The following is a 13744-nucleotide window of genomic DNA, read 5'->3' as shown; positions in this document are numbered from 1 at the left end:
GGTCATAAATTTTATTATTATCTCAAATATTTACTAACTTGAACGTGAGATTAATTTATAAAGACATATATAGTTGGAGATCTTCTCAAATTCTACGCATCTATAAAAATAGTGTTTAAGATAATGCCCACTTTACAAATAGTCAAAATACCAAGAAAGAAATAGTATAGGAAATAAGGGCAAAATGCTAAAAAGTTTTGTGAATACTTTGACACTTTTGCTACTCCAAGAACATTCACCAAAGGTACAAAAAAAATTGAGAATGCCATTGGACAATCTCCTAATACTTCGATGACATAATCCTATATTTTGCACAGTAATCGTTGGTGACTTGGTGGGTCAAAATTTAAAACCACGTGATTCTCCTTCTTTAATTGTTTACGCATAAAACATCATAGCAATTGAACTTCCTTTTGTCAGATTGTAAAAGAATATACATATATAATTATTTTCTTTTATATATTTATTTTTTGTTTATTTTTATCATTCTCAATATGTAGTAATCTAGTTATCTACACTATTACGCGGTCTACTTAATCCGATCTAGTGTGAACTCTCCCATGTAGTATGGCAATGAATTTAAATTAATATATTTTATATTTTTTTATAAAAGACATAAGATAAAACTTTTTTTATTGTCATTATTAATATTTTATAATTATATTTTTTATTTTATTTTTTTCAAATTTCATGTAAAAAGAATAAAAATAAATTAAATATTTTATTATTTGATCTATCTTATATTTTGTTTATTATCTAACAAAATATAAAAATATTAATTTTTATATTTTTATTCTTTGTATCTTATATTTATTATTTTATTTTATTTTATTTTTAAAATTAAATACGATCTATGAGTCTTTTAGTATTAAAGTTTTATTTTTTAAATTTATTTTTAATAGTTGAAATTGAATTACTTTATTGAGGAGAACAGACATGAACTTTTTATTGAAATAAATTAAATAAAATCAGTAATTACGGAAATAGATAAATTTAAAAAAATTACGAAAATTCGTTACCCTTATTTATTTCGTTTATAGTGTAAATGAGATAATTTTGCACGTATCTCGTTTACAGTGTAAATGAGATAAGACACATGGGAATGACACGTGTATATCTCGTTTACATTGTAAACAAGATACGTGTAAAATTATCTCGTTTACACTGTAAACGAGATACAGTGAGACAAAACTTCGTCCACTATAAAAGGATGTAATAATCCTTGGCATTCTCCACATATATTTCACTTCTTCTTCTGTCCCTTTTTTTCACAAAAAAAAGGGCAACAATGGCCAGTAATAGCGTATATATAGTTGTGTGTGTTTACCCCAATTGTCGTATGAGAAACAACGAGAACGGGGTGATATTTGAGTGTGAGAATCCGATACTGTTGCACACTCAGCGTGTAAGTATGTTGACGGAGTTGCAAAGGTTGCTATCTCGCAACATTGGTGACACAGAACCGAGGGAGGTCGGTAGGGTAGGATATAGGTTGCTGGCACCCATGGGTAATGGAGTTTTCTAGTTTCAAATGTTTCGGCTTAAAGGGACGAGCATGTGAGACTCATGTTCGACATCCATGGAAGAATCATGGCGAACAAGTGATGGAACTTTCTGCCGAGATTGAAAATGGTGGTCGTGGTGGTTCTGTGCAGTCGACATATGTACAGGACGATGAACCTCTCACACCACCACCCATTCATGTCGCCATTCTAGTGGAAGAGGTGGAGGTGGGTGAGGAAGAAACCGACGAAGATTATGTGGCCGATAGTGCCGATAGTGCCAATAGTGATTCATCTGAAGGGGGTGATGAGGATGAGTTTGTACTGGAGACGCTCGCCAAGACTGTGGCGCGCCATGTTTTGCCTCCTCCCCTCCCAATTCCAACGCTATCATATGTACTAAGTCACTATCATACATTGGAACTGTACGCCATGCACGAGAGAACTCCGTTTTCCAACACGGAAGAAGAGGATTACAACCTAGACGGTAGGATAGAGTTTTGTGTCGGCCACAGATTCAAGTGCCGAGATGCAGTGCTGCAAGGTGTGAAGAACTATAGTATACGGCAGAGTGCTGAGTACCAGGTGCTCGAATCGGACAGAATAAAGTACCATGTGCAATGTCGTCAAGCTGCAAATGGGTGTCCATGGAGTCTCCATGTTGCCCTTCGAGCGGACCTTGGATACTGGTGAGTTCAAGTTTAATTGAGGCGTACTTAGTTATTTATGGTTGTCATATGTTAAGTCGTTTTAAATGATGGTTGATCCTTCGCTGTTTTATTGCGTCAGGGAGGTACGGAGGTTTGGTAGAGTGCACACCTGTTTAGCACCCACCATGTCACTGGACCATTGACAATTGGATAGCAGCATCATCTGCGAGGTCATTCTACCGTTGATATAGTCCAACCCGTCCGTGAGCATTCCTATCCTACAAGGTGCAGTCCAAGCAAGGTATCACTTCAAACCCTCCAATATAAATGTGTGGATGACAAAGTAGAAGGCAATTGTGCAGATTTACGAAGATCGGGAGGAGTCGTACAATAAAGTGCCGAAGCTGCTTTAGGCACAGCAGAGTTGTTTCCCCGAAATGATTTGCGAGCTACGAGCTAACCCGTACTACGATAGGCACCTACTGGTCCGCGACTGTAGCATGTTCGATAAAGTATTTTGGGCTTTCCCATCATGTGTTGAGACTTTCAAGCATTGCAAGCCATTTGTTTCTATCGATGGCACGCATCTGTATGGCAAATACGGTGGGATGTTGCTTATTGCTAAGGCACAAGATGGCAACAGTAATATCCTGTTTAATATTTTTGCCATTGTGGAGTCGAAGAGTATAGAGTCATGGTCGTTTTTTCTTAGTAATCTGAGACGCCATGTCATCCCATAAGAATGCCTGCTGGTCATCTACGACAGATCGCAAGCCACCAAGGCCGCACTAAGTGCCGATGATAGCGGTTGACATCCCCCCAGGGCGATCCACGTTTACTGTATCAGACACATAGCCGCAAACTTCATGACTTGTTTTAAGTCGACCGAGGGCAAGAGATACCTTATAAATGCAACTTACAGTCCAAGTAAGGCCGGGTATGAGTGGTACATGGATGCCATGAGAGGAGTTTTCCCAGTGATGGGGAACTGGGCTACTTGTTTCAACAAAGAGATTTGGCTGCAACACTGCGACAGTGGTCGGCGATTTGGTCACATGACAACGAACTTGTCGGAGTGCATCAATGCAGTTCTCAAGGAAACACGATACTTGTCGATTGCTGCCATCGTGCGCATCACATACGAACGGTTGTAGAAGTTGTTCGTCACTAAGGACAGGGAGGCACAGTCACAGTTGGCTGTTGGAAACCGGTTCTCCCAGAAACTGATAGTAGCCATTGAGAAGAGCAGAGAAGCCATCGCGAAGATACGTGTTACTCATAATTGAATTTTCATAATTTGTTTTAGTTTATCACTAACTAGAATATAAAAATACAAAATTTTGTATTTATGTTTTTTATGTCTTGTTCTCAGTATTTTGTCTTGTTCTTTTCTCAAAAACAAACGCAACGTAGGAGTCGTTTAAAAGAAGTGCTCATTTACAATGGTGGTTTTTGAAGTGGTAATCCTTCATCACCACAACGACTCAATGCGTGGCTCTAATTTCTCTTTGTTCTTCATTGCATGTAGAACTTTTCTGCGCATTCGTGTTTCCGATTTTGAGCTAATTTTTATTTTTTATTTGAATGTATGTGTTCTAATTATTTTTGTTCACTTCATTTAAACATCTTCATTCTTCTCACTATAGAAGTACCAAAGTCATTTTTGAACCCATCTGTTTTAGTTATCACAAGTCAAATTATTTTCATAAATAAAAATTGACTTTAATTAGCTAAAAAAAAATCTGTTACATTTACGATGAATTTTAGATATTCCGATTTCTCACACATTTTATAGGGCCGAATTTAAAAAACCAACACAAAATTGGGGAAGTACACAATCCCCCAAGGCGAGCCTGTATAAGAGTCAACAAAGTCGGTGCAGTTCTTGGCAAGAACAGTAACAGAATCCAGCAATGGGCTTCCACATCGCTTTCTCCGAACTTAAAAAGTCAGCAACTACGGCACTATTTATATTTTTGTTACAAAATGGCAAAACAACATTCACACAATCACACGCTTTAGGCCACATTGGACTTTTGTACCACAAACACAGGATCCATTGCATGGGGACCATGAAATCATTTATTTATTTACATAACACTTACTTGGACTAACTATTTTATGATCAACTTAGAGTCAATGCTTATTCATACCAATGCTTTTTAATAATTGTACCTCCGTACTATACCCCTATTATGGCTGAGAAAATTCTCTTCATAGGTACAGTTGGTTTATTAGGCCATCATGTCTAGAATTTAATTGATTTTTAATTAATATCATAACAAAGATTCAATGGATGCAAGTCATGCAACTCTTCTCTTTTTGATGTACAAAAGTTTAGATAATAAATGTATTTGGATTCGAGACTTGACTATAGTGGATAGAACTCTTAAATATTATATCTGTAAGTGTAATGTGAATGAATTTTGTAATACCTAAAATTAAAAATTGTTTAATTAATTTAAAAAAATATATAAAATTAATATTGGTCATTCTATTAAAGCTACAACATACTTTTAAATTTGTTTTATCAATTATAAGAATATTTATATGTTATTGATAAAAAATAACTCTCATATTATATGCAGACATCGAACACAAAGACTCAGTCTTGTGTGATATGAAATCGTTCTTTGATAATTTCACTAACAATTTTTACAACTCTTTATATTAGATGCAATTTCCTCACCCTTAATAATTGTGTTTAGTAATAATTTATGTTAAAAAGTACATAAAGAATGAGACATTAGAATCAAAGATAAAACGAATTAATTATATCTCTAACTCTCATTCTCTCCCTTTATATGTTGTCCCTAATTTTAGGAAAATTAACAATAAAATAAATTTTTGTCTTATAATAAACCTATTTTATATCAAAAATACTATTTTACCAATATATTTATATATAAATACATATATAATTTAATTTATTTTCAATATATATTTATATTTTAATATATATTTTATACTAATGGCTAATTTTAATGACTAATTTTAGTATACACGTAACGTAGCATAATCGTTTATATATTTATCTTATCATTCAAATAGGTTCATATCTCTTATCATTAAATTTCACGGTTAATTACAAGTTTATAACCAGTGACATAATGACCTTAAAATTAATTAATCATATTATTTGTACATCAAAAATAAGTTATTGTATATAGAAATATATATTTAATATTTTATAAAAAATATTGTAAATAAGTTTGATACACATATATATATATATATATATATATATATAGATTAATTTAGTAGTTGATTTTTAGTTTACACCTACTATTTTTATACTTCTAATTAAGAAAAACGTTTTTCTTTTTGCAAGCTACCCTAAAAATGATATATTAAGCATACAAGAATCTTACCCATGGGAAAAAGCATCACAATCTAGTGTGAACTCATTGACCCATTTTCTAACCCACCAAACCAATTCTATTTAATAATTGATAATCACACTTTTCACCCTCCACATTCAAAAGCATCATCATTTTTTCTCTTCATTCTCCACACCACAATTTCCACCTTCAAAAGCATCACTTTCCATTGCAATAATTCACAAACTTTGTTGTTATGGCAAAACATGAAAAACCACAACCTGGGTGTTTCTCTGGATTCTTGCGTGTGATCCTATGTGCTGGAACTGGAACTAGTCCTCCAGTTCATCCATCTCAAGATGAATCAGAAAATGTGGATTCAATTTCAAACAAAAGAGATGCATTGATCCATGAAGATTTTGCTGCTACCCCGGGATTGGTGGCAAGGCTAATGGGGTTGGATTCTGTTCCCAACACCAACTGTTTGATGAAAGGACACTCCCCAGATTCAGTTCCAAGGAGTAGGTCAGTGAATTTTGTGGACTACTTGCTAAATTTCGAAGTAGGCCAAGAAAATTTCCATCGCCGGGCGAAGACTTCGGCCTCGTTTCGCGAGGTTCCGGCATCTGCATTGGCTTATAGCCAGCAAAAACAAGATCATGATCTTGTTGTGTTTCATAACTGGGATTACAATGTGGTTAAGGATCATGAAGCTCGACGCGAGTCGAGGAAATTTGAAGTAGGGTTGATGAAAGAATCAAAGCAGGGGAAGAAACAGAGCAAAGAAACAGGGGAAAGGAATCAAAGGAAGAACAAGAAGATTTCAAAGTTGAAGAATGAACCTAGAAGGGTTCCTTCTAACTCTAATATGAATGGTAGAAAGGTTAGAAAGCAAAGTGAAGATAAAGATTGTTCTAGTGTCTCTTCATGTTCTTCAAAGAGTTATGGTTATAGATATAGTAGTAGTGGTGGTAATGGTGATTGTGATTCAAGCACAGGTTCTTGTTCTCCATTATTGCAAAGCAAGTATAAGAAAGAGTTTGTTGAATCAAATCTCAAAAACAAGATGAGAAAGAAGAAATCACCAAAGAAGATAGAGAGTGATTGTGTCTCAGAAAATCTCAGTCCAATTTCAGTTCTTGATGTCAATGATTCTCCTTCCCTCTATGGAACAACTTCTCTAGGTTTGTTTATTCAATTCCCTCTTTTTTTTTTTTAAATTTTTTTCCCTTTCCATTTTATATTTATTACTTTTAAGTTCCTTCAAGAAATAGTTTGAAATTAACGTTTTAAGGATATGATTTAGCTATTTAAAAATTTTGATGTGCTCATTAAAAAAATAATATTTTATTTTATTTATTAATTTATTTTACCTTCTAAACAAGTATTCTTGATAAGATTGTTAAGAATAAGAAGCCGTTTAACCAATTTAAGTGAACTAATTGTGTCTATGGTATATGATTACTTATCAGATATTCTTTGTTATTGGTATATTGAGATTGTAAATTATTTTACACAACTATTTAATTATAGAATAATTGTGAAAATTTATTTTTTTCCCTATTAAAAAAAAACCAATCATATACCATAGACCTGACTTTGATATTTATACACTTTATTTTTTTCTCCTCTCATCATATATTTATCCATCATAATATTAAAAAAACCAATCATATTAAGTATACATCAAAATAATCTACTAAAATAGATTACACATTGAAATACAAAATACACCTTAAAAATAAGTTAAACTATATATATACTTATATATAAATGGTTTAATTATTACTCAGTTGATTCCTATAGTTTTACCAAAATTTTAATTAGGTTCCTATACAATTAGTTTTTTACACTACTTTAATTTTGTGATTAAGTCCTTCCTAATGTAAAAGAATATTAGAGTTAACTGAATATTTATTCACAAATTGAAAGTATTTATAATTAAAAACTTAATTAAATCTTTGACCGCAAGTATTTTGGTAAAAATATTATGTTAATTTTAATATTTTTAATATGAAAATGACATAATTACAAAATTAAAAGCAATGTAGAAACTTAATTGAAAGAAAAAAAAAGTATAAAAGTCTAATTAAAAATTTGATAAAACTATAGAGACCTATAGAGTAATTAAACCTATATAAATATATGGTGATTTATTTTAGCATACAAATAGTATTTTTGTAAAGCAATATACACATAGAAAAAAACAAATAGTACAAATAACATTTTTTTTTTGTGTCGAAATCAACTTTAACTGAATATGCGCTATTATTATTATTATTGCAGATGCTACACAACCCTTGCCTTCAAACTCAAAGTGGAAATCTTCACCACTGAGATCATCAAGCGATGGAATTGAAGCCACAAGAAGCAATGAGAAAGATGGTGCTTATGCCAACATTGACATCAACGGAGAAGTAGAATATTACTCAGAATTATTTTTAAAACTTTGCACAATGATAGAAAAGGATATAAGAGAGATAGATTGCACAACGAAGCATGTGCACGAGGATTTTGAGCAAATTTGTTTGGTGTTTGAACACAAAATTTTGGATCTTTTATTACACGAACTTGTTAATGATGTTGTGGAACTTTCATGTTGATTTTTTTTTTTTTGTGCGTGTGTGTATAAGTTAAAACTTAAAAAATAGGTGAACTAGGTCGTTAGATTAGTATGCAGTCCTTTTAGTTTTATTATGATGATGTAGTAACAGTGTAAATTGTCATGTAATCTATTTTAATAATTTTAGCTCTATAACATGTTTAGACTATCAATGCTGTATTGCACAAAAACAAAAAAAAAATTGTTCATTGTAATATTGTTTTGAATACCTTAAGAGTGCATAATTTTTTTAGTATTAAAAGTTTATAGTAAGAAATCCAAAAAAAGTGATAGATAAATAATATTTTGAAAAAAATAATATCAATACTTGCTTATTAATGTCATTATCTTTCATTAACCCATCTTGATATGTATGAAATTCACAACTATAATAAACAATGAAAAAGCAAAACAATATGTGAAAGTGGTTCAAGAACAAAAAAGGTAGCAGAACAGAATGCTAATAACTAGTAATCTTGGGACACAAGCAAACGATAGGGAAGAGTTCTGTATTACTAGTTTGTGTGTCATTTAGAATGAGTGGAGAGATTTATGAATTACATGTGTATATATCACTTTACACAATGCCTACTTACCTATATACATTAGGTGACCTCGTTTACATCTCTACTCTCTACACCCATTCAAACTAAGGGTGGCTATGGAAGACACACCCTAAGTTTGGTAAAGAAAATTGATAAAGGAGAGTGTTTTTGGAAGGTTTAGTTTAAATGTCATCCACTGGTGAATGAATGAGAAATTATATAAATCATATGTAATTAGTTTTTGGAGACCAAATCATGTACAAAATGCAAATTATATATAAATGTGCATTATAATCAATATGAATAAATCTCTAAATTGATCTCTCAAATTCGGGTCATGCATCAATGTTGTTCTTTAGTTTTCAATTGCACTAAATGTACCTTTCAATTTGAGGTCCGAGCAACATACAGGTTTCTTTGCCTAATTCCGACGTGAGTCAGCAAGCGGAATATTGACCTGGCACTGCCACTGCCACTAGGACGTCTAAAACGACGTCGTTTTGCTTGTAGGTGCAAAATGAAAAAGAACGGCATCGTATTATTGTATAGAGGGTATTGAAAGGTTTCTTGGGTAAGGATGATCATTCACAACTCTTTCTTCTTCTTTTTTTAAATCGTTTCGTCTCCTCCTTCTCCAAAAAATGTCGTGACAATAAGGCACCTTCACATTAACAATTTTCTGAGTTTGTTAGTACGAGAAGGAAGGACGCCAGCTATAGGAAGTTGCAGAAGCAGAGGGTACGATCATGTTGAATATGAATGAAGTTAGCAATATTGTTAACGATTGAAAAAAAATTAATACTCATTGATCGTTCTTTATTTGTGTTGTTTTTTGAGGTGATTTCATTTGTATTTATGTTTTTTTGAGATTATTATGATGTTAGGTTTTTTGTGGTTACTATGTTAGGGAGGGATTTTGTTTGCTCTGTTTTTTTATGTATGAAACTGAAATTTTTTTCATGAAATTTACTCATGTGAAGTTGTGATCCACTATTAGTGCTGCATGTATTTAATTTGTTCATTTATATATGTTGCAAATGGATGAAATTTTGGATATTATGTTTCATTATGGAAGAACTTTTGAAAAGGGTGTTGACAGAAGGTGGGGTACTATCCTGATAATAGAAGTTGTTTGGGTGATCTTGAGGTAGATAAGTTGGATGTATTTTATCTGAGAAACTACTTTAAGGAGTTAGGTTATGACAGAATGAAGAAAATTTGGTGGCTTGTACCTGGAAAGAGCATGGAGGTGGGTTTGAGGAAGTTAAATATTGATGTAGAGTTAAGAGAGATGCGTCGGATGGGTTCACAAAATCAGGGTCTTATTGATGTTTTTATTGAACATGAGGTTTCGTCACCTGAACTGATGCAAGGGAAGGAAGTTATGATCCATGTTGATGATCAAGTAAGGAAACTTAGAGAACGAGCAAAAAAAAAAATGCAACATCCGTTCCACACCATTGGGCTGATCCCAATGCTGAAAAGACTCCCACTATTAATAGTAGTCAACCAAGTGACCAAGTACCTAAAACCTCAGTTACAGTGCCTAAGGAACAATTAAAAAAGAAGACTACGACAGTCCCCAAACCAACTCAAACCAAAGTGAGCAGGAGGTATTGCTTGAGGTCTATTGCTATGGTAGGTTGCACAAAGGATCAAAGAAAGTCACAGGATAGCAAGATACCTGTAATGTTATTGTCCTCTAATGAAGACTTCTAATTCTGATGAGAGTGCAGAGATAATTCCTATAAACTTGTTAGGGAAGACAACTCATCTGATTTATGTGTGGGGGACCCTATTCCTTCATGTAAGCAAAAATGTAGAAAGAAAAATACAAAGAAGAGTGCTGAAAAGGGTAATGGTAAGGGTTTGGGGAAAAAGAAGGAGAAGATATGTGTCGATGACGACGCTTTTGTAGAGGATATTTCTGATTTTGAAATAGACCTTGGTCTTGTAGGAGGTGGCAGGCTTAAAAATTATGATGCCTATGATCCTGAGACTGATTCTGATGGTGACAACTTTTGGCATTCGTTGGAAATAAAAACTCCACCGAATTCTGAAGATGAGCTAGAGGAAGAGGATGAATCCAATGAAGTGTTTCCAGTTTTTAAGAAAGGTGCTAAGTTTGGTGAGTTACATATAGATGTTGGAATGAAGTTTAATACCAAATGGGATTTCAAAGAGGTTGTTAGGGAGTATACCATCTAGGAGGGAAGGCATATTTGATTCAAGAAGAATGATAGGAAGAGGTTAAGGGCAGTATGCAAAATGAAGGAACGCAGCTGGGTTATTTTGGCTTCAAATGACCATGAGGATACTTGCTGGCAAGTGAAGATGTTTATAGATGACCATACCTGTCCAAGAGAGGATAAAAACAACGCAGCCAACAGAAAGTGATGTGCTAGTAAATTGATGAGAACAGCACATGATGCTAACCATCACATATATGTTATTGCATGGACAGTTGTTGAAGTTGAGAACACAACAAATTGAAAGTGGTTCCTGAAACTGTTGCACCAAGGCTTGGGAGATTCATAGCAAGGTATTCTAAGTTGGTAAATATTTAACTTATTATTGTCATGATGTTTGCATTGTGTCATATTAGTTGCTATTACTGTGTTAAGGGGCTTGTTTATGTGCAAAATAAGAAAAGCGAGTGACTTTTATGATCCTATAATATGAATGTGAGGGACTATTATGGTGAGTGAACAACAATGTCAGGGACAATTATGGGTCATGACACTGAATAGTTAGGGATACTTATTTAGAATGATTATGGGTATGAATAGCTGATTATATGTGTTACCTCTGGGCTGTAGGGCCTGCTTCATGCTATGCAGAAGGTGATGTCTAATGTGCATCATCGATTCTGTGTATGCATCAATGGAAAAATTTTAATAAACAGTAGAAAGATTTAGAGTTTAGGAGCTTATTATGGGACTGTGCACGTGCCACTATTTATGAAGAATTAAAGAAACATATGAAAAAGATGAAGCGGCTTAATTAGGATGTATGGGTGTACCTAGAAAAATGTCCAAGACATTCTTGGACAAGGTCACAGTTCAGTCACAAGGTGAAGTTAGATTCTATTTATAACAACGCGTGTGAAATATTCAATTCGAAGATAAAGGAAGCTAGGGTAAAGCCGATAATCACCTTGCTTGAAGAAGTGAGGATGTTTGTAATGAGGACAATGACCAAAAATAAAGTAAAGTTGGATAATCATGTGGGGATACTTCTCCCAGTAATCAAGACTAGACTTGAGAAGGTGAGAAAAGAATCTAAACACTGCACCCAATTTGGGTTGGAGACACCAGCTATGAGAAGTTCAAGGTACATGGGCATCCTACAAACCATGCAGTTGACTTGGAAAAAAAGCTATGTACTTACCAATTTTAGATGCTAACTGGTGATACTTTTAACTTTCTATCACACATTTATTATATGTTTATTCCATTCTTAGTTATTTAAATATGTTTATTTCAGTAGTTAATTACTTTTTGATTATTTACTGTGACTTAGTTACTTAGTTACTTAGTTAATTAGTTATTGAATTATATATGTTTGATATCATGAATTAGTTACTAATTTACTTAGTTAATCAGTCACTTAGTTCCTTAGTTAAATATTTATTGGATTAATTAGTTAATTATTCTACTTAATTACCTGAACTACTTAGGGTTTAGTTACTTAAACTACTTAGGATATAAATTATCTGTATGCAGTATTATGCCACTTTATATTTGCCGCCACTTGTTATTGTTTATATGTTTGGTTGGTTAATTAGTTACTTAATTAATTAGTTAATTGGTTAGTTACTTAATTAATTATTTGGTCATTATTTATATGTTTGCAGGAATTCTGTATGTACATGCTTGTGTTGCTATTGCTAGAGAGAGTAAACATCTAAAAAATTTGTCACAAACTATTAACTATGGAGTCCTATAAAGTTACTTACAGCTACCACACCAACTCCCTACTTGGCCAACAATTATGAGAACGATCTGAATATAATAGACCTTTAACACCATTAGTTAAGAGAAAATCGAAAAAACTCCAAACCAAGATGAGAATGTGTATGAAGGAGGACATTCTAACAAGAAATCAAAGCCACTACCACTTTGAAGAGGCAACTACGACCATTTACTTATAAGTATTGTTTGTAGAAGGGTCATACCAAAAGAAGATATGAAAAAAAGAGAGCTGACAATACTGTAGAAGCTACTGCTGCCGCCAAAGCTGCTGAGGCTGCTTTAAAAGACCCTAAAAATGCTGCTCAAAATTCCACAGAAGCTGCTTCTATTACAGCAACTGGTGCTACAAGCCTGCAACAATATCTGCTAATGCTGCAACTGCTGATCCTATTTCTTTTGTGGAAGTGGATGTTTAGCAGGCTGAGATTAATCTATCTCAGCCATTATATTCTGAAGTAGAAGACTCCCAAAAGGTATTGTTTCATAAGTGTTCATATTATGTATTTTTAAATTTTAGAATATTCTAATTTCTATGTTGACGGGAAAAAATTTCCGGTTTGAAATTTTCATGAAATAATTACGTTACAAATATAGATTCAAACCAACAGACAATTCTCAATCAAAGTTTAATTTATTTGTCACAATGCAAATAAAAAAAATTGAGAGTATTTAAACCCCGAATTGTCTCTCAACAAAAATTGCAAGGAATCGTGCATATTATTGATTATGAGAATTTTGGGAGTTTTTTAGTATGATGAACAAGAAAGTAAAACTACAACTAAGAAAATATAAATGCTAAAAGATATTCCTGGAAAGTATTAAGAGTCAAGGTTTTCTATCCTAGATCATTGACCACAACAGGACAATTGCAAAGAGTTAATTCCACTAAACTTTCCTTTAATATCAGAGGGAGAAATCAAATGGACATAGTTGATCCAAAAACCAACTAACAATCCTAAATTGTCAATTACATTGAATGATATCAAGGCACCTAAGTCCTCGATACCAAACTAAGAGTGCTGAAAATCTATCATAAAACTAAGAGAGACATTTCATCAAACACCTAGAAGGCATAAAATGAAAGCATATTAAAATAGCAAGAAATATAAAATCTAAAGCTAACAAATGCAAGATAATAATAATAATAATAA

General features: G+C 33.1%; 1 protein-coding gene across 1 annotated transcript; it reads left to right on the top strand.

The window, feature by feature from the left end:
• Nucleotides 1–5642: 5642 nt before the first annotated feature.
• LOC107475151 (uncharacterized) lies at nt 5643–8239 on the top strand. Its single transcript, XM_016094768.3, has 2 exons — nt 5643–6656; nt 7759–8239. Exons 1-2 carry the CDS (start codon nt 5729–5731, stop codon nt 8073–8075), a joined length of 1245 nt encoding a protein of 414 aa, XP_015950254.1. The 5' UTR covers nt 5643–5728; the 3' UTR covers nt 8076–8239.
• Nucleotides 8240–13744: the final 5505 nt, after the last annotated feature.

The sequence above is a fragment of the Arachis duranensis genome, chromosome 2, assembly GCF_000817695.3.
Source record: "Arachis duranensis cultivar V14167 chromosome 2, aradu.V14167.gnm2.J7QH, whole genome shotgun sequence".
Classification (NCBI taxonomy): Eukaryota; Viridiplantae; Streptophyta; class Magnoliopsida; order Fabales; family Fabaceae; genus Arachis; species Arachis duranensis.
This window is presented reverse-complemented; position numbering and strand designations above follow the sequence as displayed.

Coding starts and splice junctions, on each gene's coding strand:
- LOC107475151 (XM_016094768.3), top strand. CDS start 5,729: ATGGCAAAACATGAAAAACCACAACCTGGGTGTTTCTCTGGATTCTTG. Junction 6,657..7,758: donor CTATGGAACAACTTCTCTAG/GTTTGTTTATTC, acceptor TTATTATTGCAG/ATGCTACACAACCCTTGCCT.